At 66.6% G+C, this 24,227-nt stretch overlaps 7 protein-coding genes across 7 annotated transcripts in view; 2 read left to right on the top strand and 5 right to left on the bottom strand.

Moving 5' to 3' along the window:
* Lhcf23 (light harvesting protein) overlaps positions 1-929 on the bottom strand; it is a gene marked incomplete at both ends in the record, with an annotated part of 3,271 nt that extends 2,342 nt beyond the window's left edge. The window contains 2 exons of the mRNA XM_005778221.1: positions 349-583; positions 666-929. Coding sequence (XP_005778278.1) covers positions 349-583; positions 666-929 — 499 coding nt within the window. The remainder of the gene's footprint in view (positions 1-348; positions 584-665) is intronic.
* Positions 930-1,451: 522 nt separating this feature from the next.
* Positions 1,452-2,679, bottom strand: EMIHUDRAFT_354144 (hypothetical protein). The gene has a single exon (XM_005778220.1). The coding sequence runs from the start codon at positions 2,325-2,327 to the stop codon at positions 1,998-2,000; it is 330 nt and encodes a 109-aa protein (XP_005778277.1). The 5' UTR covers positions 2,328-2,679; the 3' UTR covers positions 1,452-1,997.
* Positions 2,680-5,303: 2,624 nt separating this feature from the next.
* EMIHUDRAFT_435216 (hypothetical protein) lies at positions 5,304-8,215 on the top strand. The gene is made up of 3 exons (XM_005778219.1): positions 5,304-5,968; positions 6,335-7,710; positions 8,190-8,215. Exon 2 carries the CDS (start codon positions 6,888-6,890, stop codon positions 7,554-7,556), a length of 669 nt encoding a protein of 222 aa, XP_005778276.1. The 5' UTR covers positions 5,304-5,968; positions 6,335-6,887; the 3' UTR covers positions 7,557-7,710; positions 8,190-8,215.
* A 4,893-nt stretch (positions 8,216-13,108) lies between these two features.
* EMIHUDRAFT_206024 (hypothetical protein) lies at positions 13,109-14,382 on the bottom strand (the record flags this gene model as incomplete). The annotated part of the gene is made up of 2 exons (XM_005778218.1): positions 13,109-13,190; positions 14,150-14,382. 2 exons carry the CDS (start codon positions 14,380-14,382, stop codon positions 13,109-13,111), a joined length of 315 nt encoding a protein of 104 aa, XP_005778275.1.
* A 1,364-nt stretch (positions 14,383-15,746) lies between these two features.
* Positions 15,747-16,149, bottom strand: EMIHUDRAFT_206023 (hypothetical protein; the record flags this gene model as incomplete). The annotated part of the gene is made up of 3 exons (XM_005778217.1): positions 15,747-15,756; positions 15,785-16,056; positions 16,120-16,149. The coding sequence occupies 3 exons, from the start codon at positions 16,147-16,149 to the stop codon at positions 15,747-15,749; spliced, it is 312 nt and encodes a 103-aa protein (XP_005778274.1).
* Positions 16,150-16,237: 88 nt separating this feature from the next.
* On the bottom strand, positions 16,238-19,726 carry EMIHUDRAFT_354141 (mannose-1-phosphate guanylyltransferase). The gene is given in 15 exon segments (XM_005778216.1): positions 16,238-16,284; positions 16,295-16,471; positions 16,494-16,563; positions 16,759-16,894; positions 17,215-17,290; positions 17,428-17,446; positions 17,723-17,766; positions 18,098-18,180; positions 18,246-18,277; positions 18,598-18,686; positions 18,877-18,933; positions 19,005-19,077; positions 19,147-19,263; positions 19,346-19,462; positions 19,548-19,726. 14 exon segments carry the CDS (start codon positions 19,716-19,718, stop codon positions 16,452-16,454), a joined length of 1,104 nt encoding a protein of 367 aa, XP_005778273.1. The 5' UTR covers positions 19,719-19,726; the 3' UTR covers positions 16,238-16,284; positions 16,295-16,451.
* A 453-nt stretch (positions 19,727-20,179) lies between these two features.
* On the top strand, positions 20,180-20,947 carry EMIHUDRAFT_206021 (hypothetical protein; the record flags this gene model as incomplete). The annotated part of the gene is made up of 2 exons (XM_005778215.1): positions 20,180-20,809; positions 20,906-20,947. The coding sequence occupies 2 exons, from the start codon at positions 20,180-20,182 to the stop codon at positions 20,945-20,947; spliced, it is 672 nt and encodes a 223-aa protein (XP_005778272.1).
* Positions 20,948-24,227: the final 3,280 nt, after the last annotated feature.

Genomic DNA, 24,227 nt, shown 5'->3' with positions numbered 1-24,227 from the left:
AGGAGGGGGAGGAGGAGAGGAGGGGACCGGGCAGGCAGGGAGCAGAGGCAGGGAGCAGGGGCACTGCAGCGGCGCGTCCCGCGGGAATGGGCGCGCTGGCGACGGCGTGGTGGCTACGGCGTGGGGACGGCCGACTGCGGTCGACTGCGGTCGACTGGGGACGGTGTCCACCTCTTGAGAGAGAGAGAGAGAGAGAGAGAGAGAGAGAGAGAGGGAGGGAGGGAGGGAAGGAGGGAGGGAGGGAGGGAGGGAGGGAGGGAGGGAGAGAGAGAGAGAGAGAGAGAGAGAGAGAGAGAGAGAGAGAGAGAGAGAGAGCTCGAATGGTGCTCCACATCTAGGCTGGCCCACCCCCGCGCATGTAGTGCTTCTGCCCAGACTGCGCGAGCGCATATGTGTTCTCGGAGAGAAGCTCGAAGAAGCCGATCAGCAGGAGGATCTGCAGCTTCGCGTTGGTGGGCAGAGCGTCCCACTGCGCGGCGGGGCCGCCCGCCGCGGCGATGTCGCCGAAGGTGGTGCCCTCGAGCGTGCACGCCCACGGGAAGTGCACGCCGTTCGACTGCAGGCAGAAGCCGACAAACGCAGCCTACGGTAGGCGACGAGGCGGCGCCGCATGGGAAGGCGGCTCGCAGACAGCGGCTCCAGCAGCGGAGCTGGGGACGGCGCACCATCGCAACGCGTCCGTGCTTCAGCTCGGCGTGGCGCAGGAAGCCGATGGTGGCCTCCTGCGACTGCCCCCAGAAGCCCATGTCGGCGAGCGGCGTCGGGTTCCTGCGCGAAACCGGCGGCGCCGTCGGGGCTTGTGGTGGCGGGCGATGGCGGCGGCAGGCAAGGCGAGACCGCTCGAGCCGCACGCCGGCGCGAATTCGTGGTCGCCGCGTGCCGAGGTGCTGTGTCCATGTGTGTGCTTTGCCAGTGCCGTCGGGAAGCATCTAAGCCCGGCGCCAGTAGCCGACGACCGGGTTGGCCTTGACCGCGAGGCTCTTCAGGTCGTCGATCGTCTCCATCACGGGCGGCGTTGAGCGAGCCGCTGCGGGCTGGGCCACCGGCCGCACCGCCGGCAGCGGGGCAGCGAAGCCGACCGGGGCAGAAGACAGCAGGCTGAGCGACATCTCTTGCGCAATTATGGTTTTCACAGCAGCCTCGCACGCGTCCGAACCACACGTGTCCCTCCTTTCACATCCCAGTCCTTCCTGGTCTAGTGCCCTGCTTAAAGAAAGAAAGAAAGAAAAACAACCAAGGGAGGGATGGGAGGAGTGGCACGCCGCCACCACCGCGCAGCAGCGCCATGGGCGCGAGTGCAGCAGATGCGCTGCTGATGGAGAGCATTGCCGGCGAGCTCAGCTTTATTAGTCGGCAAAAAAAGAAGTTATACGACCGCGGGGAGCGGTTGTCAGTTTTCTTTCTTGTGAGAGAGAGTTGTTTTGTTTAAATTGTTTTCCTCCAAACGATCTCGGCACAAGAGAAAAATAATAAGAAATCAGGCACCATTGACACATTGACACACATCACAAGGAGGGCGGTTGAGCGGACGGAACGTGGGTGGGTGGGTGACGCCGCGCCGCGCGCACCCGCATCTCCTGTGCAAGTGAGGTGAGCGTGTCTGTGTCATGTGGTGCCGCTATCGCCTTCGCCTCCGTCGCCGCCGCCGCCTCTCTCTCGCGCAGCGAAGAGTGCGTGCAGCCGCGCGATCCGGTCCTGCATCAGCCTCTGCCGTCCCGCCGCCGCAGCCTCTGCCGCCGCCGCAGCCTCTGCCGCAGCCCGTGCCGGCGCCACTGACGCGGACGCTTGAAAGTCCCGAATCATCGTGGGCCGCGACTGCATCTCCTTGTCGCCGTGGCCTAGCTGGCCCTCGTCCCCACACCCGCAGCTCCAGACCAAACCGTCGGCCGTGACGAAGAGGCTATGCGAGCTTCCGGCCGCCGCAGCGACAGCGCGCCGGCCAGCCAAAGCCGCAACCTGCCTGGGCCGAAAGAAGAAACCCGGCTCAACACCGTGACCTAGCTGTCCTTCCTGTCCATTGCCCCATACCCAGAAGGCACCGTCAGCGGTGATGGCAATGCTGTGATCTTCTCCCGCCGCCACAGAAACGACTCGCCGTTCCTTCCAACCGGGAGATCGAGCCGGGCGTGCATAGTGGTGTGCAAATCGCCTTGGGAAGATGGCGATTGCCCCCCCCTCCGCCGGGGCTCTAGTCGCCGCCGCCGCCGCCGCCGCAGCAGCAGCAGCAGCGGCAGCGGCGGCGGCAGCGGCGGCGGCGGCGGCGGCAGCAGCAGCAGCAGCAGAAGCAGCAGCAGCAGCATCGCCCGCCGCAGAGGAGTCAGCCCCATCACCTCCACTACCCTCCGCCGCGGCCTCCTCTGCTCCTCTCGTGGTGGCCGCCGGCGGCGGTGGCAGCGAGCCATCAATCCTCCTCGGGAGCAGATGGTGTTCTGTGTCCTCAACTCTCGGGCCGTGGCCTAAGCGTCCACCCCGTCCGTCGCCCCAAGACCATACAGCGCCATCGGCGGTGATGGCGAGGCTGTGACTCTCTCCTGCCGACACAGCGATGACGCTCTGCCCAGCCAAGAACGCGATCTGCTTGGGCAGCAACACGTCCTCCTCGTCGCCGTGGCCCAGGCGGCCCTCGCTGCCCTTGCCCCAACTCCAAACGGCGCCGTCGGCGGTGATGGCGAGGCTGTGCCAAGTCCCTGCCGACACCGCGATGACGCGTCCCATCCCGTCGATTCGCTTTGGCAGCAGCTGAGTATCACGGTCGCCTTGGCCCAATGGGCATCCCGCACCCCAGGACCATAAAGCGCCATCGCCTGTGATCGCGAGGCTGTGAGCGCAGCCAACCGACGAAGCAACGACGCGGTGCCCTGCCAGCGCCTCGATCTTCTTCGGCTGGTGCTGGTCCTGCACGTCGCCGTGGCCCAAGCAGCCGCTGGCTCCCTCGCCCCAGGACCAGAGGGCGCCGCCGGCGGTGACGGCGAGGTTGTGATTATCTCCCGCCGCCACGCTCTCGGCGCACTCGCCGCCGAGGCTAGACGGGAGGCGGGTCGGCACGCTCAACTGGGTCACGCTCTCTCCGTGTCCGAGAAGCCCGGGGAGGGACATGTCCATATCGTCCTCATCCTCCTCGTCCTCCTCAGCGTCCTCACTGCCGCAGGACGCAAGCCGCCCCTCGCTGTCAATGAAGAGGCTGTGATTCTGGCTGGCTGCCACCAACGCCGGCGGGTTGGCCTCGCGTAGCATTGCCGCATAGCACAACCCGCCACGGCAGCCTTTGGACAGCCAATGCCCTCGCAGTAGCTCGAGATCGTAGCCCCGCTCCTGCGCCCGTAAGCGAAGTCCCTCGTCTACGACTGAGTCGTGAAGGAAGTGCGAGACGGCCGCGGTGCGAGCAATGTCGATGTGGCTGTCGCACTGGGAGACAATGCGCGCGAGGAGCTCGGGTGGCAGGTCGAGGAGCTGGGGAGGCGGCAGTGGGGGCGTGGTGTTGTCGGCGGCGCCAATGCGACACAGCCGCATTGCGGAGGCCACATTCGCCGCCGTGCGCCAGGCGGCAGCCGACGCCGCCACCACCACGCCAGCCTTTGCGGTCAACGCTGCCTCCAGCAGCCGCATGCCCTCCCGGTCCCCTTCCCGGTCGAGGATATGCGGCGCCGTCACCGCCACCCGCTGCGCCGCCGCCTCCACCCGCTGCACCGCCGCCACCATCGCCGCCTCCATCGCGGCCTCGGAGAGATCTTTCTGAAAATGAGCCAACCCGAGCAGTGGGCGAGCCGCACCTGGTGGTAGTGGCCCGCTGTCGCAAACGCCCCGCTTGTTCTTCGGCGGCGACTTCGACAACGGCAGGCTGGCGGCGGCGCCGCCGCCGCTCGTCGCTGCGCGCGGCGGCAGCGGTGCGGTCTCTCCCACCTCCGCCTCGCCCTCTGCCGCGAGCCGCTCGTCCGGCGCGCGCTGCGCCTCCGCCTCCGCCTCCCACCACTCCTCCTCCGCTGCCTCCGACGCCTCCGCCTCCATCTCCTCCGCGCCCACCGCCACCTCCGCCTCCATCTCCTTCGCCGCTAACTTAAAGGCGGCCATCGCCGCGCCGGCGATCGTGACCTCGCCGCGCATTAGCTTGCTCTGGCGCGCGCAAGCGGCTGGCACGCCGTGGCCCGGGCACAACTCCGCGCCCACCGCCGCCTCCGCCTCCATCTCCTCCGCGCCCACCGCCGCTGCCGCCTCCATCTCCTCCGCGCCCACCGCCGCCTCCGCCGCCGCCGCCGCCGCAGCCAGCGCCTCCTCTTCGATTGGCTCCACCCCCGCGGACAGCGCCCCCTCGCCCTCCATCGTCGCATCGGTGGGCGGAGCGGCGCCCGCCGCGTCTGCCGCCGGCGACGCAGCGTGCTTGGCGGCCTCCTCCGCCGCGTGCTCCGCCGCGTGCTCCGCCGGCGCGGTCTCCTCCATCGCGCTCGCACCCGGCTGCCCCTCCGGCGCCTCCTCTGGCGCCTCCACACCGTGTGAGGGTTGAAGCCCGCCAGCCCGCACCGCCACCTCCGCCACCGCCGCCCGCTGCGGAGTGGCTACCGCAACGGCAGCCTCCGCCTGGCGTGCAGCGGCAGCGGGGTGCTCGAGGACGCCGTCCTCCAAGCGACCCCGCAGCGCAAGCCTCGCCAGCATGCCGCTGGGCTCGGCGGTGAGGGGGTGCAGCTGCAGCGTGTGCGGCGGCAGGGACTCCAGCGGGTGCGTCACCTTCGGCACCTCGTGCGTAAGCCTCGCCTCGACGTCGTCGTCGATGCCCATGCGTCGGGATCTCACAAGGAGCGATGCTACAGTTCGCCGAGCGACATCCAGCAGAGAAGAAATGCGCGGCGAACTCCCCGGCCCTGGATGTGAGCTAATGATTGCACTCCAAGTGCTCCAAGTGCTCCGCCACATACACTGAATGACTGAAAAAGTAGGAGCCCAATCGAAAAGGCCCTCAAGGCCCTGAAAAAAAATACGTCAACTTGGCCTTAAAACTTAAGCCGTACCTCACACGACACGCAAGGCGCAGCCGACGGCGGTAATACGTGATCTCACTGAGTGTTCCTCCGCGCGCGCGTTGACGATCTGACCAGGTCGGATCGAGAGACACCGCGCACGCATGAACCACACACCCTAGGCACACCATTACCCCGCCGGGTCATCTCGAGTGACCTTGCAGCCCGGCGCCTCGTGAGGCGCTGCTGACAGCGGGAAGGGTTGGGGGTGACGGGCATGTGTGCTGTACCCGTCACCCCTCTGTACTGTGTCTACACGGGGAGTGGCTGGGCCGGGGAGTGGGTTGGGCGCGGGCGAAGTGAGCATCCTCGACCAAAGAGAGCGCCTCGCCATGGCAGTCTACACGTGCTCTGAGCCGCTGTATGGTCTCCATTCGCTGTGTGTTCCAGTTTGCCATGGTCATCGAATCTCCGTGTGCCAGATTGCGAGAAGTGAGCATGCCGAGCTAAGTCCCCGCAGGGCGCGAAGAGACCCAGGCGCATTGCAGAAGGCAGTTGAGCAGTGTGCGGTCGAGAGGCGTGCAGCGGTGGAGGAGGGGGGAGCGTGTCCGAGCTGGTCCCGCGGCGCGAAGAGACCCGGGCGCATCACAGTTCAAAAATCGGGTGCGGTCGAGATGCGTGGAGCGGTGGAGGAGCGTGTCCGAGCTGGTCCCGCGGCGCGAAGAGACCCGGGCGCATCACAGTTCAAAAATCGGGTGCGGTCGAGATGCGTGGAGCGGTGAAGGAGCGTGTCCGAGCTGGTCCCGCGGCGCGAAGAGACCCGGGCGCATCACAGTTCAAAAATCGGGTGCGGTCGAGATGCGTGGAGCGGTGGAGGAGCGTGTCCGAGCTGGTCCCGCGGCGCGAAGAGACCCGGGCGCATCACAGTTCAAAAATCGGGTGCGGTCGAGATGCGTGGAGCGGTGGAGGAGCGTGTCCGAGCTGGTCCCGCGGCGCGAAGAGACCCGGGCGCATCACAGTTCAAAAATCGGGTGCGGTCGAGATGCGTGGAGCGGTGAAGGAGCGTGTCCGAGCTGGTCCCGCGGCGCGAAGAGACCCGGGCGCATCACAGTTCAAAAATCGGGTGCGGTCGAGATGCGTGGAGCGGTGGAGGAGCGTGTCCGAGCTGGTCCCGCGGCGCGAAGAGACCCGGGCGCATCACAGTTCAAAAATCGGGTGCGGTCGAGATGCGTGGAGCGGTGGAGGAGCGTGTCCGAGCTGGTCCCGCGGCGCGAAGAGACCCGGGCATCACAGTTCAAAAATCGGGTGCGGTCGAGATGCGTGGAGCGGTGGAGGAGCGTGTCCGAGCTGGTCCCGCGGCGCGAAGAGACCCGGGCGCATCACAGTTGAAGAATAGGGTGCGGTCGAGATGCGTGGAGCGGTGAGGCATAGAGCGGGTGGCGAGGAGGTCCAAGGGAGGAGGAGATGGTTGCTTCGTGGACTGCCTGTGAGTGGGTTGTCCGTCTGTCTCCATACCATATCATCGCCTCGTCAGTGGGTTGTCTGTCTGTCTCCATACCGTATCATCGCCTCGTGTGCGGCAGCGCCGAGCAGCAGAACGAAGAGCAGCGACGACTGCGGTTGGAGCGCGGGAGCGAGGGGCGGGCGCCGCGGCGGCGGCGGAGGAGAGAGCGGTGGCAGGAGGAGTGGCGGCGGTCTTCGGGATCGCATGTGCGTTGGTGAAGGTGCTGTGCGGCTGTCGGTGTCATCGTGGCTCCGTCACCATTCGTCCGTCACCATATCATCGCCTCGTGAGGGCGGCAGCGCCGAGCAGCAGGACGGGTAGCGACTGCGGTGGAGCGTCGGAGCGAGAGCGGGGGGGCGGGGGGCGCGGCGGCCGCAGGGTGGCGGCGGCGGCGGCGGCGGCGGTGAGGGGGGAGAGGGAGGCGACGGGCGGTGATGGAGAGACGGCGCCAATATGGATCACGCTCTCTCACCGCACGCATGCTTGCACCGAGGCACCGAGGCGAGACGACGAGCGCGACTGCGAGGTTGGAACACCGGACGAGGGGGCGGGGCGGGCGGCGGCGGCGGAGGAGGCGGCGGAGGTGGCGGTGGCGGTGGCGGGTGGAGCGAGGTGATAGAGGGGAAGAGGAGCTGACTGGCCTCGCGAGCCACGTGCCGCCGAGCAGGAAGGTAGCGACTGCGGTGGAGCGTCGGAGCGAGGGCGGGGGGAGGCGGGGGGCGCGGCGGCCGCACGGTGGCGGCGGCGGCGGCGGCGGCGGTGGAGGGGGGGAGGGAGGCGACGGGCGGTGGTGGACGTGGAGAGAAGCACACACAGGACCACTTGCCGAAAGAAGCTCGAGCCGCCCGGAGGCTTGTTTGCAACTGCGGTTGGCAGCGGAAGCGAAGGGCGGGGCCGGGCCGGGCAGGCGCAGCCGAGTGACACCGGCGCCAACATGGATCACGCTCTCTCACCGCACGCATGCTTGCACCGAGGCACCGAGGCGAGACGACGAGCGCGACTGCGAGGTTGGAACACCGGACAAGGGGGCGGGGCGGGCGGCGGCGGCGGAGGAGGCGGCGGAGGTGGCGGTGGCGGTGGCGGTGGCGGGTGGAGCGAGGTGATAGAGGGGAAGAGGAGCTGACTGGCCTCGCGTGCCGCCGAGCAGGAAGGTAGCGACTGCGGTGGAGCGTCGGAGCGAGGGCGGGGGGAGGCGGGGGGCGCGGCGGCCGCACGGTGGCGGCGGCGGCGGCGGCGGCGGTGATGGGGGAGAGGGAGGTGACGGGCGGTGGTGGACGTGGAGAGAAGCACACACAGGGCCACTTGCCGAAAGAAGCTCGAGCCGCCCGGAGGCTTGTTTGCAACTGCGGTTGGCAGCGGAAGCGAAGGGCGGGGCCGGGCCGGGCAGGCGCAGTCGAGTGACACCCGGCGCCAATATGGATCACGCTCTCTCACCACGCATGCTTGCACCGAGGAACCGAGGCGAGACGACGAACGCGACTGCGAGGTTGGAACACCGGACAAGGGGGCGGGGCGGCGGCGGCAGCGGCGGAGGCGGCGGAGGCAGCGGAGGTGGCGGTGGCGGGTGGAGCGAGGTGATAGAGGGGAAGAGGAGCTGACTGGCCTCGCGAGCCACGTGCCGCCGAGCAGGAAAGTAGCGACTGCGGTGGAGCGTCGGAGCGAGAGCGGGGGGGGGCGGGGGGCGCGGCGGCCGCACGGTGGCGGCGGCGGCGGCGGCGGCGAGCGGGGAGAGGGAGGCAAGTCGTTGACCTGTCCACCTTGTTGCCTTGTCGAATTCCTTGTTGCCTCGGAAGTGTCTGGGAAGTGTCTCGGAACCTTCTTTTTGTTTTTTTTCGACTTGCGCCGGGTGGAGGACTCACAGCAGACAGGCTCGACACACAGGTGCGGACTGGCGCGTGCTAGCACTAAGAACATACGCAAAGGAGCCGCCTGATAAGCGACTCCGTTCAGAACGGCAATGCACTTAGCTCCGCAATGGGACCGGAGTCGGGCGGGCGCACATGAGGCGTGTCCGTGTACGTACGTGGAGTACAGTGTCGTAGTGTCCGTGTCCACTAGCTCCGAGTAGAGGGGGCGTTCTGCAGTTAAGGGGAAACCCGGTACACGGAGCCCTCTCTCGGAGACCCGTGTTTACTTTATGGCCCTTGCCCTGCGAACGCGCACCCCCGGGGCTAGGGCTCTCTTGCCCGCAACCCGATCCCGATCATCCGGCCCGCTCCTGGGTGCGCTCCTCAGCTCCCCGGCCCTGGATGTGAGGTTGATGACTGCACTCTCCAAGTGCTCCAAGTGCGCGGCCCACTCCAAGTGCGCTGGAGGCGCTCTGTTACTCGTAATGCGCTCTCTAAAAGCACACAGTCCCAGCCTCCGGACCCTCAAGACAGCACCTCGGTCGGAGGCGAGAAGGCAACATACTCACGCTCCCCTACTCCGTCTCGCGCGTGATCGCGAAGCGCAGCACGCACCCGACAAAGTCGCGCGCCGCGATGCCGTTCGTGTTTCCTGCCGAGTCGAGATGGTGCCGCTCGTGGATCTCGTAGAGCGAGACGACGAGGAGCGCCGCCCGCGCGCGGGCCGCCGCGGGGAAGAGCGAGTGGCTTGCCGGCGACCACGGCGCCGCCGCCCGCCGGACCAACGCCGCCGCCTCACCCTCGCCGCCCGCGGCGCGCTGCAGCGGCGTCGGCTCGCCCTCGTGCAGGCTTGCGCCGCTGCGCAGCAGGGAGAGAGCGCGGGCGGCGCTGAGGCTCTCAAGGTGCGCGAGCGGCGTCCAGCCGCGGCTGGCGACCAGCCAGGCGGCGAGGTCGGCCTGGCCTGCGCTGGTTGCGGCCTCCTCGGGCGTGCCGACGGATGGCGTAGCGGCGCGGGAGGCGCCGTAGGAGGAGAGGAGCTTGGCGACCTCGAGGTGGCCCTGGTGGCACGCCATGATCAGTGGCGTGACGCCGTTGCCCGCAGCTTGGTCAACCACTGCGCCAGCCTCGAGAAGCAGCCGGGCGATGTCGACGTGGCCCTTCTGGCACGCGACGATCAACGGCGTGACGCCGCCAGCCATGACTTGGCCAACCGCTGCGCCAGCATCGCGCAGTAGCCTCGCGATCTCGACGTGGCCTTGGTAGCACGCCCTGAACAGCGGCGTGGTGCCTTGTTCCTCGGCTTGGTCGACCGCTGCGCCGGCCTCGAGAAGCAGCCGGGCGATGTCGAGGTGATCCTTCTGGCACGCGATGTAGAGCGGTGTGGTGCCGTCGTTCATCGCTTGGTTGACCGCCGCGCTGGCCTCGAGAAGCAGCCGGACGATGTCGATGTGGCCTGCCTCGCACGCAGCGTACAACGGCGTGGCGCCATTGTCCGCCGCCTGGTTGGCCGAAGCGCTGGCCTCGAGGAGCAGCTGGGCGCACTCGACGCGGCCCTGCTGGCACGCGATGAACAGCGGCGTGGCGCCATTGTCCGCCGCCTGGTTGGCCGAAGCGCTGGCCTCGAGGAGCAGCTGGGCGCACTCGACGCGCCCCTGCAGGCATGCCATGATCAACGGCGTGATGCCGCCATCCATGACTTGGCCGACCGCTGCGCCAGCGTCGCGCAGCAGCCTCGCGATCTCGATGTGGCCGAAGTGGCACGCAGCAAGCAGCGGAGTGAGGCCACCTTGATTGGCTTGATTGATCGCCGCGCCCGCCTCAAGGAGCAGCCGGGAGCACTCGACATGGCCCTCCTGGCACGCGAGGAGAAGAGCAGAAGCGCCGCTCCCATCAGCCGCCCCGACGCTTGCGCCGGCCTCGAGAAGCAGCCGGGCGATGTTGAGGTGGCCCTTCTGGCACGCGATGTACAGCGGCGTGGCGCCAGTGTCGCGGGCTTGGTTGACCGCCGCGCTGGCCTCGAGGAGCAGCCGGGCGCACTCGAGGTGGCCGTTCTGGCACGCGATGAACAGCGCGGAAGCGCCGCCGCCAGTCGTCGCCCCGACGCTCGCGCCGGCTTCGAGCAGCAGCCGCACCGCCTCGGCTTGCCCGTGCCGAGCGGCCCAGGTGAGAAGCGTGTCCTGCGTATCTGTGTCGAGTCGCGCGTCAAGCTGGGCCGTGAGCGACGTGCCGCGCGTCCCCCGCCCGGAGAGGAGGGCGCGCAGCGAGCCCAGGTCGCCCACCGCCAGATCGGTCAACAGGGGGCTCGCGGTGCCGCTCATAGTATGAGAAAGAAAAAGTTCCGTTGGCCTCTTTGTCTTAAGTATATTCTTTGTAAAAAAATTTGATACCCGTCAAGACGCCTGCTGGGGGCAGCTTCGTAACGAAGCCGTCTGCTCGTGAGGTTGCTGACCGCACTCAAAGAAAAAATAAAAAACAGACACCCCAAGGGAGGGATGGGAGGACGCCCTGACCCCATATTTTCTTATCCAGCACGGTGTCGGAGGGGGAGGCAAAGCCACACTCACCACAGCTCCGACCCCTACTCCGTCTCGCGCGTGACCGCGAAGCGCAGCAACGAACCGGGACACCAGCCACCCGCCCCGGGGGTAATGACCTGCGACGCGTGCGGCGGCACGGCCACGGCTGCCGCCGCTCGCTCCGACGCCTTCTCCTGCGCCGCATGTGGCTTCCTCTCTCCCGATGCCGAGCTGCGAGGAGCGCTCGGACTGGGTCGGTCGACATTTGACTCCTTCTCCCCTCCAAGCGATGTCTACTTTGGAAACGTGCAGATCGAGCTCCTGCGGAGCCTCTACCGCGCTGGCCGAAGCGCAAGTGCTGCTGTAGGACGCGCACACCGGGCGCCAATCGCAAGCAATGCGGCGGATGGCGAGGCCCAGCTGCTGGCCTGGCTCTCCATGCGGCTGCCTCCCGGGAGCGAGGCGGAGGCGGAGGCGGCCAGGATGTGGGAGGCAGCCAGGTTGGTAGAGGCGGCTAAGACAGCTCAGCAGCCGGGAGCGCCGGTGCCGGCGGCGATGTCGGCAGCGGCTGCGGCGCGCGGCCCCGACAACAAGAGCGAGAGCCCTGTGCCCGAGCAGCCGCTGCAGCAGCCGCACTCGAGTCCTCTCGCAGTCACGCCCGCGGCGCGAGCGGTTGGCACCGGCTCGCAGCAACTCACGGGCTCCTCTTGCAGGTGCGCCCTGCTCTCGCCGCGCGCGCGCCCGCCCTCCCCTCTCGCTCATCAGGAAGCCACCCCCGTCGCAGCGGCGCTTCGGCCGGCGCCTCCTCGACAACCGCCGGCTCCGGCCGCTGCAATTCGCCCATGGATGCTGATGCGCCGCCGGCCGCCTCCGCCGCCTCCGCCGCCTCTGCCGCCTCTGCCGCCTCCGCCGCTCCCGCCGCTCCGGCCGCCTCCGCCGCTCCCGCCGCCTCCTCTTCCTCCGGCGGCACCACGGACCCCGCGCGCCTCTCGTCGGGCGGGAGGCCGGCTGGCGGCGGCGGGAGCGGCGGCCCGGGCGCCGCGGGCGCCGCGACCTCCTCCGGGGTGGGAGGCGAGGCGGGCGCGGCCGAGGCGGAGGCGGCGCGCGTCGGCAGCATCCTCGCCGCGGCGGCAGACGCGATGGGACTGATTCGCGCGAGGGAGGAGGGGAGAGACGAGGAGAGAGACGAGGAGAGAGAGGAGGGCGGGGCAGAGGGCGGGCACGCATGCGGCGCGGACGGCTTGCCAGGCGGCGCCGCCGCCGCCGCCGCCGCCGGCCGGCGGCGGCGCTGCACCACAAGACAGGCGGCGGAGCTCATATCTCGCCATATCTCGCCATATCTCGCCATATGTCCCCAGATCTCGCCATATCTCAGGCGGCGGAGCTGCGGCGCGTCGTCGAGCGCGCCGGCGAGGAGTACTTGGCTTGCGCCGTCGCGTATGCGCACGCCGCGCCGCCTCCGTGGACGCTCCTCGGCGCGCTGCCTCGCGAGCCGCCCCACCGCCCCTTAGAGAGGGCTCCCGCTTGGGGCTCCCCGGCTCTTGCACCCACGCGCACCGGGCCTTGCACTTTCAATGCCGTGCGGGGCTGCTCCTGTCTTTTAGACGTGGAGTCGCGAGGGTCGCCTGGCCCTTGCCCCACCACCGTCGTGTGCGTGTGGAGACATTGACCACCTCGCCTTTTCATACCCCCGCCCTACCTGCAGGCCCGTACCCCCGCCCTACCTGCAGGCCCGACCGACTGGTGTGACCTCCGCAACTGCGCGCCGCGCGCGGGCGGCAGCTGGGCGGCTCTGCTCGCGCTGAGCGCGCAGCAGGAGGAGCGGGCGTGGCTGAGGGCGGCGATGGAGCTGTGGCGACAGCTCGGCGGCGCCCTGGGCGCGCACCTCTTGTGACTCGGGCAAAAGAAGCAAGTACAAGTATTGCGGCAGCGATTCGGCTTCTTCGTTCTTGTTGACCCGCGCGTTCAGCGTCTGCCAGTTGTACATTTTCTGCGCGACCGTACGAGTTGGGGCACTCGGGTAGTTGTGGACCTCCACGATCCGCGGGCACTATCTCCGCCCGCGTGAGCGCCGTCGGCAAAATGGGGCGATAATCCGATTTTCAAAATCGCGAGCTATGTTGCGCTTGTGGGGCGCGAGACCGAGAGCGCGCCCCCACCTGAGCGGCCCACCTCACCCCCGCGCCCCGCACCCACGTGTAGATGCGCTGCAGCTCATATCGTCGTCTCTCTGAACTCTCTGCGGCAATATGACTTTTACCCTGCTGGCTTTTGAACGATGTTTTAGGTTTTTCAGGTTTTTCCAGAATCATCATGAGGTCCGGCCAAGCAAAAAGAATATACACCTGCATGCTCCGAGTCCATAAAAGCGGCCCTTCACAGCTGTGTGCCCCTCGCTCTACATCAGGAGCGCGAAAGGAAAGGCCCGCGCCGTCGCCATCTGCGCCACCTCCTCCCAGGCGTTCGAGGCCGGGTCGAAGACGAACCGCTCCACCGAGTGAGCCGGCCTTTCGACCTCAGCCTCGTCGTCCTCCTCGACCCTGCCGCCCATGGCGTACAGCTTGCCTTCCAGCACCGCCACCCCGGCCCCGAAGCGAGCCAGCGTCAGCGGCACCACAGGCTCCCACGCATCCGTCCCCGGGTCGTACCGCTCGAAAGAGCTAAGGGGGCCGCCGTCGTACCCGCCCACAGCATACAGCTTGCCGTCGAGCACCGCCACGGCGTGAAAATACCGGGCCACCGCCATCGGCGCCACCTCCTCCCACGCGTTCGTCGCCGGATCGTACCGCTCCACCGAGCTGAGGTAGCCGTCGTCGTCGTTGTAGCCTCCCACGGCGTACAGCTTGCCGTCCAGCACCGCCGTGGCGTGATTAATCCGCGCCGTCGCCATCGGCACCACCGCCTCCCACGCATTCGTCACAGGATCGTATCGCTCCGCCGAGCTGAGGAACTCATTGTTGAAGCCGCCCAACGCATAAAGCTTGCCGTCGAGCACCGCCACGGCGTGGTAGTCCCGCGCTGTCGCCATCGGCGCCATCGCCTCCCACGATTTCGTTTCAAAGTCGTACCGCTCCACCATTGGAAGTTGCGCCGTCAGCCACAATCTCGCCGCCCGCCGCGTAGAACTTGCCATCGAGCACCGCCATGCCGACATAGCTTCGTGCCGTCAGCATCGGCGCCATCGCCTCCTCCTCCCACGCGTTCGTTGAGGGGTCGTACCGCTCCACCGAGCTGAGGAACTCGCCATCGTGGGCTTCGCCGCCGATCACGAGCAGGCGCGGCCTCTCGCGCCTCGCCAGCGTCTCCTTCCAGCCGCGGCGCCACACGCGGCACGTCCCCTTGACGGCGTGCGCCTTGGTCGGCAGCTGGGCGAGGATGTGCGGGGCGAGGTCCGGCGAGAGGAGGACCTCGGAGAGCACCCACTCGGGCTGCTCCACGAGCCGTGCGGCGTGCTCCTCCGCCACGCGCAGCGCGGCGTCGCTCGCGCCCGCCTGCGCCTCGATGATGGCGCACAGCTGCGCGGGCGAGAGGCCCGCGACGCGGGCGCCGATGCGGTGGGAGGCCATCGGCCGAAGGCGGAGGCGGAGAGCAGTCCGCGATTTCTTTTTCTTTGCACGACTCTGGGTACCTACCTACCTCTGGGTGTTCCATTGATTGTGCCAGTGCGCGCCAGTCCCGTGCCCAGTGTCGTGCGAGGGAGTAAAATTCATTTCTTTCTTCCCGCACTCTTTTCTCCAATTTTTAAGTTTCACTTTCTTCTCTCTAACACCTAACAGTCCGAGCCGGCAGCCTTTTCTTCTCTTCGGTCCCAAAAAAGGAAATCCAGCCGCGCTGGCGCACCGGCACAGCTTCACCAAGATAAAAATGAACTCTGGGGCACAGGACGGGGCACGACGGGGCACAGAAGGGTCTTGCCCCGACGCCAGGCTAGAAACACGGGGAGGCACACGCAAGGGAGTCTAGGCGACGGCAGCGTCCTCCGGCGCCGTGGCGACCTCATCCGCCGCCGCGAGCTGCAGCGAGACACAGCTTCAAATTGCCTCTCCACCCTCCAGACAACCCTACGCCACGGTGATGCCATGAAAAGATCGTGCCGTCGTCAACGGCGCAGCCGCCTCCCACGCATTCGTCGCGGGATCGTACCGCTCCACCGAGCTGAGGCGGCCACCGCCGTACCCGCCCACAGCATACAGCTTGCCGTCGAGCACCGCCACGGCATGAGTCTCCCGCGGCTCTGCCATCGGCGCCACCGCCTCCCACGCGTTCGTAGCGGGGTCGTACCGCTCCACCGAGCTGAGATGGCCGCCGTCATCACAGAAGCCGCCCACAGCGTACAGCTTGCCGTCGAGCACCGCCATGCCGTGGGAGTCCCGCGCTGTCGTCATCGGCGCCACCGCCTCCCACGCGTTTGTCGCCGGGTCGTACCGCTCCACCGAGCTGAGGACATCGTTGGTGGAGCCTCCCACAGCGTACAGCTTGCCGTCGAGCACCGCCATGGCGTGAGCCTGCCGAGCCTCCGCCATCGGCGCAGCCGCCTCCCACGTGTTCGTCGCGGGATCGTACCGCTCCACCGAGCTGAGGTAGCCGGCGTTGAAGCCTCCCACAGCGTACAGCTTGCCGTCGAGCACCGCCACGGCGTGATTCTCGTGTGGCGTCGCCATCGGCGCCACCTCCTCCCACACATTCGTAGCCAAGTCGTACCGCTCCAAAAGGTTGGAAGCTGCGTAGTCAGCCTCACTCTCGCCGCCCGCCGCGTAGAACTTGCCATCGAGCACCGCCGTGCGGACATACTTTCGTGCCGTCGGCATCGGCGCCACAGCCTCCTCCTCCCACGCGTTCGTTGACGGGTCGTACCGCTCCAGCGAGTTGATGTTACTGCCCCCGTCGCCGTAGCCGCCGATCACGAGCATGCGCGGCCTCTCGCGCTTCTTCAGCGTCTCCTTCCAGCCGCGGCGCCACGCGCGGCACGTCCCCTTGACGGCGTGCGCCTTGGTCGGCAGCTGGGCGAGGATGTGCGGGGCGAGGTCCGGCGAGAGGAGGACCTCGGAGAGCACCCACTCGGGCTGCTCCACGAGCCGTGCGGCGTGCTCCTCCGCCACGCGCAGCGCGGCGTCGCTCGCGCCCGCCTGCGCCTCGATGATGGCGCACAGCTGCGCGGGCGAGAGGCCCGCGACGCGGGCGCCGATGCGGTGGGAGGCCATCGGCCGAAGGCGTGCCGCATAGAATTCTTTTTGGTGAGCCTGTGTGTGTGCCAGTCCGCGCCAGTCTGCGCCCTTGTCGTGCCAGTGTGCTGTGAGAGAGACTTGTATCTTAAGAATTCTTTTTGAAACCATTTTTCCAGTTTGGAGTTTGGAGATTGACCCGGCCGGGGGGATCTCTAGGCTCATCACAAATCGCACCGTGCGACTGCGCGAGAGTTGTCAGTTGGCACAACTGCCGCTCCCAATTCCTATTGGGAGCACACGCAACTCTCCGCAACTCTCGCACGTTGTACGAGACGTGGTGCGTGTGACTGTGCGTTCTCAAAACTACTCACGCACGGCGCGGACCGCCCAAGCCGCCCTCACGAGCACGCAGCCGCCGCGCCACCCTCAGATGACAATCTCGGGGCCCTCAGATGACAATCTCGGGGCCCTCAGATGACAATCTCGGGGCCCTCAGATGACAATCTCGGGGCTGCGGATATTCCGCTCCAGCTGCTTCTGCGGCAGCACCGTCGCGCCATTGAGCAGCAGCGCCTCGCACACCTCGAGGGGAGGAAGGGTCCGGGAAACGTCTCCGGGCACACAAGGGGGGGGGAGAGCTGCCGGGAGAGGGCGGCGTGTGTGTGCGTGTGCGTGTGCGTGTGCGTGTGCGTGTGCGTGTGCGTGTGCGTGTGCGTGTGCGTGTGCGTGTGCGTGCGTGCGTGCGTGTGCGCGTGGGTGCGTGTGCGTGTGTCTCACCTCGACAGCCTCGCCGAGGACTGACCCGTTGACGAAACACCAGCGGCCGATGGAGGAGCCGAGGCCGAGGACAGACTCGCGGATGATGGCGTGCGATGCGACGGCGGCGCCCTCGAGCAGCGTGCACGACTCGAGCCTACGGGAAGGGAAGGTCAGGTACACTTCTCCACACACACAAGGGTGGTGGGGCGCGGGGCCGGGCGACCCTCGCGACTCGACATCTAGAAGGAGGGAGAACGGCGCGTGGGGTAGGGGATGGCTCTTGGCGGGTCGCGTGAACCCGCACGGCGTGGGACGGCGCACGGTGCGAGTACGGGGAGATATGGGGAGATATGGGGGAGATGTGGGGGGATGTGGGGGAGATGTGGGGGATATGGAACGGCGCACGGCGCGATGCGAGGACGGGCGAGTACGCGGAGGAGTGAGGAGGTGGCCGCACATCTACAGGGCGCGAGCCTCACCCCCTCGGCCACGCGGCAGTTTGGGCCAATCACGACCGCCGGCCCGACGACGCACCCCTTGCCGATGGTTGCGGTTAGGGTTAGGGTTAGGGTTCGGGTTAGGGTTAGGGTTAGGGTTAGGGTTAGGGGTAGGGGTAGGGAGGGTTAGGGGTAGGGAGGGTTAGGGGTAGGGGTAGGGGTAGGGTTAGGGTTACCTTGCCGATGGTTGCGGACGGATGGACCATCACGTTCCTACGTGCTGAACACGCCAGCCTCGGGGCGGGAGATATGGGGAGATATGGGGAGATATGGGGAGATATGGGCAGCCTACGTGCCGAATGCGTCAGCCTCGGGGGCGGGGAGACGGGACTGTGCAGCGTCTTCAGAGCACCGCGTGAAGACGAGAGAGGCGGAGGCGGTGAGTGCAGGTGAATGCGGCCGAAGGCGATCGAATGCAGTGGAAGACGTTGCGCTCTCGAGGGCGAGTTGGGATACAGGAACACGTACTCCGCTTCTAGGATCACGTTCCCGGTGACAGTGAAGTCCGGCGTCGACTCGGCGAGCGAGGCGGGCGCCTGGGGAGATATGGGGGAGATATGGGGAGATATGGGGGAGATCTGGGGAGATCTGGGGGAGATATGGGGGAGATATGGGGAGATATGGGGGAGATATGGGGGAGATCTGGGGAGATATGGGGGAGAGATGGGGTGACAGTGACGTCCGCCGTCGACTCGCGAGGGCGGGCGTCTGGCGGCGCGCGGCGGGGTCTAGCAAGCGTCTGGCAAGCGTGGGACGGGTCGAGGAGGTGTGTGGGGCGGGGTCTAGCAAGCGTCTGGCAAGCGTGGGACGGGTCGAGGAGGTGTGTGGGGCGTGGTGGGAGGAGGTGTCTGGCCGGGCGGCGGGCGCCAGGTAGCGCGCGATCTCCAGGTGCGACGCGACGGCGCCCATGTACGAGCGGGTCGAGGTGAGCTTGACCCAGTACCTAGAAGGCTCCCAGAAGGTTCCGAGAAGGCTCCTAGAAGGGTCGAGGTGAGCTTGGCCCAGTACCCCGAGAGCAGCATCGAGTTGAGCTGCTCGGCCTAAGGCGGGGGGCAAAGTGAGGGGAGATATGGGGAAGGTATGGGGGAGATATGGGGGAGATATGGGGGGATATGGGGAGATTACCCCGCCTAAGGCAAGGTTGAGGCAGGGTGAGGCAAGGTGAGGCAGAGTCAGCCTCTCCACATACACCAAGGTGGCGGGGCAAGGGGCCGGGCGACCCCTCGCGACTCCACGTCTAGACGACAGGAGCCCCATGGCGTTCAAAGTGCAAGGCCCGGTGCGCGTGGGTGAGCGGTGATGTGCGTGCGTGCGTGCGTGCGTGCGTGCATGCGCGCGCGTGCGTGTGCGCTTCCTCCACCTTGGCCATCGCGGGCAGCAGCTCGTTCATCGAGACGCGCGAGCTCGCGCGGATGCGCTCGAAGATGGCGGGCGAGAAGACATAGACGCCTAGATGTGGGGGAGATATGGGGAGATATGGGGAGATATGGCGAGATATGCGAGAAGAGATAGACGCATAGTAGCTGCACTCCCCCCCTCTCCTCGAACATGGCGGGCGAGAAGGCGCAGGCGCCGCAGTCGATGCGGTCTGACACAAAGGAGGTGTCTAGGAGGTGTCGGAAGTGTCTAGCAAGTGCGCCGCAGTTGATGCGGTCGGACACAAACGTCTCTGGCCGGTCCACAAAGTGGGTGATGCCTGCAGGAAGGTTCCAGGAAAGGTCTAGGAAAGGTCTTGCGCCAGTACGGTCCACGAAGTGGGTGTGACGCCTCCCGTCCTCTCGTCCACCACCACCACGCCGTACTCGGACGGCTCCTCTGAGCGGGTCGTCAGCAGCGTCCCCTCGCGGCCGTGCCTAGAAGGCTCCGAGAAGGCTCCGAGAAGGCTCCGAGAAGGGTCGCCCTCGTGGCCCTCGCGGCCGCGCTTGAGGTGGGCGAGCAGGAGGTCGCGCAGCGGGTACGAGCAGAGCACGTCGGCGTTCACGACGATGAAGGGCGCGTCGTTGGTGCCGTCGTCGGTGACGAGCGCCTACAGGAGTACGAACCGCGAGAAGAGTAGATTGGCACTGGGCGCCTCGCCGGCTGGTGCCGCCGGGCGGCGACGAACTCGCCTCCGCGTGCTTGAGCGCGCCGGCGGTGCCCGCCGGTTCGGTCTCTTGCGAGCAGACGAGCTTGAGCCCCAGCTCGCCGCTCAGCTGCTCGATGGCCGCTGTCCAGTCGGCCGGCACCTGCGCCGACCGCGCGGCGCCGTGACCGGCGAGGGGGAGGGTGGACGCCGCCCGCCGGGCACCGGCGGCGCTGTGCGGGACGCGCCTCCTTGTTCGGGTGGCAGATGACGACTTGCGAGATGCCGGCATCCTTCAGCGCCTGGAGCTGGTGAAAGATGAGCGAGCGGTTGCAAAAGCGGAGGAGCGGAAGCGGCTGCGACAGCGTCAGCGGCCGGAGGCTGCCCGAGAAGTTTCCGATGAGCAGCACAGCTTTCATACGCACGTTCACCGCTGGGGGCCGTGCAGGCGCGGGCTGAACTCGACTGTGCCTTCACACCTGAGGCCAGCAAATGAAGAAAAATAGGTACCTTAGCCAGCCAGCAAATGAAGAAACCCTGCAAGAATTTAGTCCTTCCACGCCTCAAAGGTATGGTTCTTGCACTTGTGCAAGATTGGGCGTCTTCTGCCGCAGTCCCTTTGATGGGAGGCCCCAGGGTGGGGGCCACCTCGAACCCCCGGCCAGGGATTCGAGCGGAGGGTGCCCCGGATTCATCTATCCGTTGGGCCCCGGCACCTATTTTAGAACTGATCACTTTGCGCAGCAACCGTCGGCCGCCGCTTTTTAGCTGGACGGCGGTACGCTGCGCCGTCGCTCTGTCGTGCACGCTCTCGTGCCTCGTTGTTGTGACACGGGAGTAGAGTCGAGAGGTAGCCCTCGACGAGACGACCGGCGCTGCGATGCCAGACCTCACTGCCGCCGAGCTCAGCATTCCGGCCGAGCAGCACCCCGATCCCGCAAAGCCACTGGTGATACCCGTCGACTCAACAGTGGTAGGCTCTACCCTGCGCTTCATTCCGTGGTCTGTGGTGGGCAATCCGGCCTTCCTCAATCTGCCCCCTCCTCCTCCGGGGATGCAACCGTCGTGGGTCCAGATTCCGCAGTGGGTCGCCATCAGTGCGCTGCTCCCCTTCAGTGAGCCCGAGCCCGCTGTGGCCACCCACTTTGACAGGCTCAGCGTCTTGCGGCTGGCCGTATTGGCCGCGGCTTGGCGCCGCATCCTCGGTGCCTTGTCCGACCTCGGCGTTTTCAGCACGGTGCACGTGGATGAGGATGCGTTCCGACGCACAGCGAGCCGGCGCGGCGGCGCCGTCGACGCCGACGGACTAGTACAGCGCTTGCCCAGCCCTGCCCGCACGAAATTCAACCTAACTAAACTCAGCCACTTGCTGCTAACTTACATCGCCTGTTCTCAACAGACGCTCGGGCGCGCCACCACGGCCGGCTCCGCGCCAAACCCGGGCAACCTGTACGGCATCCAGCTCGGGCACGCCATCGCGGCCTGGCTCCGCGCCAAACCCGGGCAACCTGTACGGCATCCACCTCGAGCGCCTCGCCGGCCTCTCCCCCCGCAGACCGTCCTCAGTGGGGAGCGGCGAGGGCCCCGCCGGAGCCCGTGGCGGGAGGACCTCGTCGTCGCACCGGCGGCCGCTCGGCCTGAGCTGTGACCCTTGGGACCAGCCCCCGAGTGGATCAATGGACACCTCCATGCGGTGGTCGCCGTCCTTGTCAGCCGTCCTGAGCGGAGGCAAGGTTTGTTCGATCCAGGACCTCTTCCCCCGCAGACCGTCCTCAGTGGGGAGAGGTGGGGCCCTTCCTCCCGCAGATCGCCCTCAGCGAGGAGGGGCGATCCCATCAGGAGGTCGTTCCGTGCGACTCGGCTCCCCCCGCAGACCGTCCTCAGTGGGGAGCCCTCCTTTTCCTGGGCGCACATGGTGGTGGCGGCGACGATACTCCAAACCGGCGAAGGCATGGGCAGCTCGAGGAGGCGACCGCTGGCCCTCTCCTGTCGGACTGATGGCCCGAAACAACTACCAAGACTTTGTCGAGCTCAACGTCTCTACCTGTGGCGCGACCGACGCAACTGCGGAGGTGTTAACTGCTGTCGGCAACAGCCAGCCGGAGGGCATGGGGCCAGGCGCCGTACGCTCTCGCAAGTCGACTCACAGCCGACGCTCTCAGTGCACACGACGCCGCCCTCGCCGCCGGGCACGAGCCGCCGTCACCCACGGGCTCGGACTTCCAGCTGCCAGGGACGCGCCGGTGGTACCCTGCCTCCAACAGCTCAGATCAGTCGCGTATCTCCCGGCCCAGGACGCCGCCCGATGATGGGGTCCCCCTCGAACCCGGAATGGTCCGAAGCGTCTACGTCTTCGGCAGTGCCGCCGGTCATCGGACGGACTTCAGCCCGCCCTCGACGACCGACTACGCCGATCCAACAGGGCTGGGCACGTAATCGCATCAGAGAGCGACAAGTTCGCTCAATCAACTTGGTGCGATCACGTGGCCGCCGGTTCGAACTCAACGGTTCGCCTGGGGTGAGCCACCTGTCCATGCTCGCCTGGGTGACGGCGTTAAAATACCATCGTGAGCTACCTGTCCATGCTCGCCTGGGTGACGGCGTTAAAATACCATCATGAACTACATGCCCATGCTCGCCTGGGTGACGGCGTTAAAATACCACGCAGGGCCCGGGAACGCAATCCATTGCCTCCTTTGGTTGCTCTCGTTGCGGACTGGGTGACGTCCTTAAAATACCTTCCATTCGTCTGGGTGACTGACGTTAAAATACCTTCCATTCGTCTGGGTGACTGACGTTAAAATACCTTCCATTCGTCTGGGTGACTGACGTTAAAATACCTTCCATTCGTCTGGGTGACTGACGTTAAAATACCTTCCATTCGTCTGGGTGACTGACGTTAAAATACCTTCCATTCGTCTGGGTGACTGACGTTAAAATACCTTCCATTCGTCTGGGTGACTGACGTTAAAATACCTTCCATCGGACTGGGTGACTGTCCTTAAAATACCTTCCATCGGACTGGGTGACTGTCCTTAAAATACCTTCCATGACCACCCGCCCACCCGGTCAACATCACGTGGGAGAACGCCGATACGTTATTGGCGCCAGCGCCTGCTGTTGACAAGTGGGGAACAAACGGCTTCATCGCAAAGCTGCCCCCAGCAGGCGTCTTGACGGGTATCAAAATTCTTCCCTACGAAAGAGGCCAACGGACCCGAGAAGGTAATTTCTCGCAGCTGCGAGACAAGTTTTCTCGGAGCGACAGCCTCAAAGACAAAAGGGTGGATGGGTGGGGGACGATTGCGGGCGAGCGCCAGCGCGCCCCAGGAACGGTGGGGTGCCCTCGACCGCGCGTCCGAGTCACTTGGGCGGACGAGCGAGCGGCACATGGCCCGACAAAGAGAAATCGGAGTCTGGCGACGAGATCGATAAAAGAAGTGCAGCGTTTCCTCTGAGGTGCCTCAGAGGTGCACTACACCTCTGAAGGTGCCTTTCAGAGGTGTACTTCAGGAGCAGAGCTGACGTCAGTCTGTGCGCGCTCCCTCTCTCCTCGTCGAACCCACCACCATCCCCTTTCGCCTCCTATCTGTCTTGTGTGTGCCTTGCTGGGGGGAACAAACGGCTTCATCGCAAAGCTGCCCCCAGCAGGCGTCTTGACGGGTATCAAAATTCTTCCCTACGAAAGAGGCCAACGGACCCCGAGAACCCAAAAAGCTGTGAGCTGCTGCCCAAGAGCCCCCAAACAAGAGCGCAATGTACAAATCTCGTACAATAGTACACACACACACACACACACACACACACACACACACACACACACACACACACACACACACACACACACACACACACACGATTCATACATCATACTCATGCAGTGTGTACAGGTCACTTCCGTCGCTGACGCTTCGACATGACTGGCTTGGCTGCTGGCTTGGCTGCTGGCGGCTTGCGCCGTGCGGACCCCTTGGCTGCCGGCTTGGCCCCCCGCCCTGCCCGCGCCGGTGCTGGCGCATGCAATGATGGGCCATCGTCATCACTGCTGTCTGGCGGGCGCGTCGGCGGTGCTCGAGGCGGTGCAGCCTTACGCTTCCCTGCACGCTGCGCGGGTGCAGGTGCGGGTGCGGGTGCGGGTGCGGGTGCGGGCGCCTCGCCGTCCTCGTCCTCGTCCTCGTCCTCGGACTCGTCGCACGAGGTGTCCTCCATGTAGCCCGCACGCTCCTCCTGGGGCGTGGGGAGGGTGAGGGTCCGGTCGGATGCGGAGAGCAGGGCGGGAGAGGGTGAGGCGTACCAAAGAGGGCCGCCGTTGAGCGCGATGTCGGGCGTTTGCAGCACCTCGAGCCAAAACTCAAAGTTGCGACCCCAGACGGCGCCGTCGGTGGTGATGGCGAGGCTGTGCGCAAATCCAGCCGACACAGCGACGACGCGCTTCTCAGCCAAGGCCTCGACCTTCTTCGGCAGCAGCTGGCTCTGCTGGTCGCCGTGGCCCAGCTTGCCAGCATATCCATCGCCCCAGCTCCAGACAGCGCCGTCAGCGGTGACAGCGATGCTGTGGCCGCTTCCAGCCGATACAGCGACGACGCGCTGCCCAGCGAAGGCCTCGATCTTCTTCGGCAGCAGCTGGTCCTGCGCGTCGCCGTGGCCCATCTGGCCGCAGCCTCCGTTGCCCCAGCTCCAAACAGCGTCGTCTGCGGTGATGGCGAGGCTGTGGAATGCTCCAGCTGACACAGCGACGACGTGCTGGCCAGCGAAGGCCTCGACCTTCTTGGGCTGCCACTGGGACTGCTCGTCGCCGTGGCCCAACTGGCCTAGCCTTCCATTGCCCCAGCTCCAGACGGCTCCGGTCAGTGGTGAGGGCGAGGCTTTGCACAATAGCCGACACACTCACGGCACGCTCGCCACCCAGCGCCGACGGGAGGCGGGTC

The sequence above is a fragment of the Emiliania huxleyi genome (assembly GCF_000372725.1).
Source record: "Emiliania huxleyi CCMP1516 unplaced genomic scaffold EMIHUscaffold_25, whole genome shotgun sequence".
NCBI lineage: Eukaryota > Haptophyta > Isochrysidales > Noelaerhabdaceae > Emiliania > Emiliania huxleyi.
The sequence above is the reverse complement of the archived record's forward strand: the minus strand, read 5'-3'. Positions and strand labels throughout refer to the sequence as shown.

Bases quoted from the DNA above. Each gene is read 5' to 3' on its own strand.
- EMIHUDRAFT_354144 (XM_005778220.1), bottom strand. From the start codon at position 2,327: ATGGGGCTGACTCCTCTGCGGCGGGCGATGCTGCTGCTGCTGCTTCTG.
- EMIHUDRAFT_435216 (XM_005778219.1), top strand. From the start codon at position 6,888: ATGGAGAGACGGCGCCAATATGGATCACGCTCTCTCACCGCACGCATG.
- EMIHUDRAFT_354141 (XM_005778216.1), bottom strand. From the start codon at position 19,718: ATGAAAGCTGTGCTGCTCATCGGAAACTTCTCGGGCAGCCTCCGGCCG. The intron at 18,687-18,876 runs GCGCACTTGCTA...CCCCACATCTAG, and splicing joins GTCCGACCGCATCAACTGCG to GCGTCTATGTCTTCTCGCCC. The intron at 18,278-18,597 runs GTGGAGGAAGCG...CCCCCGCCTTAG, and splicing joins TGCTGCCCGCGATGGCCAAG to GCCGAGCAGCTCAACTCGAT.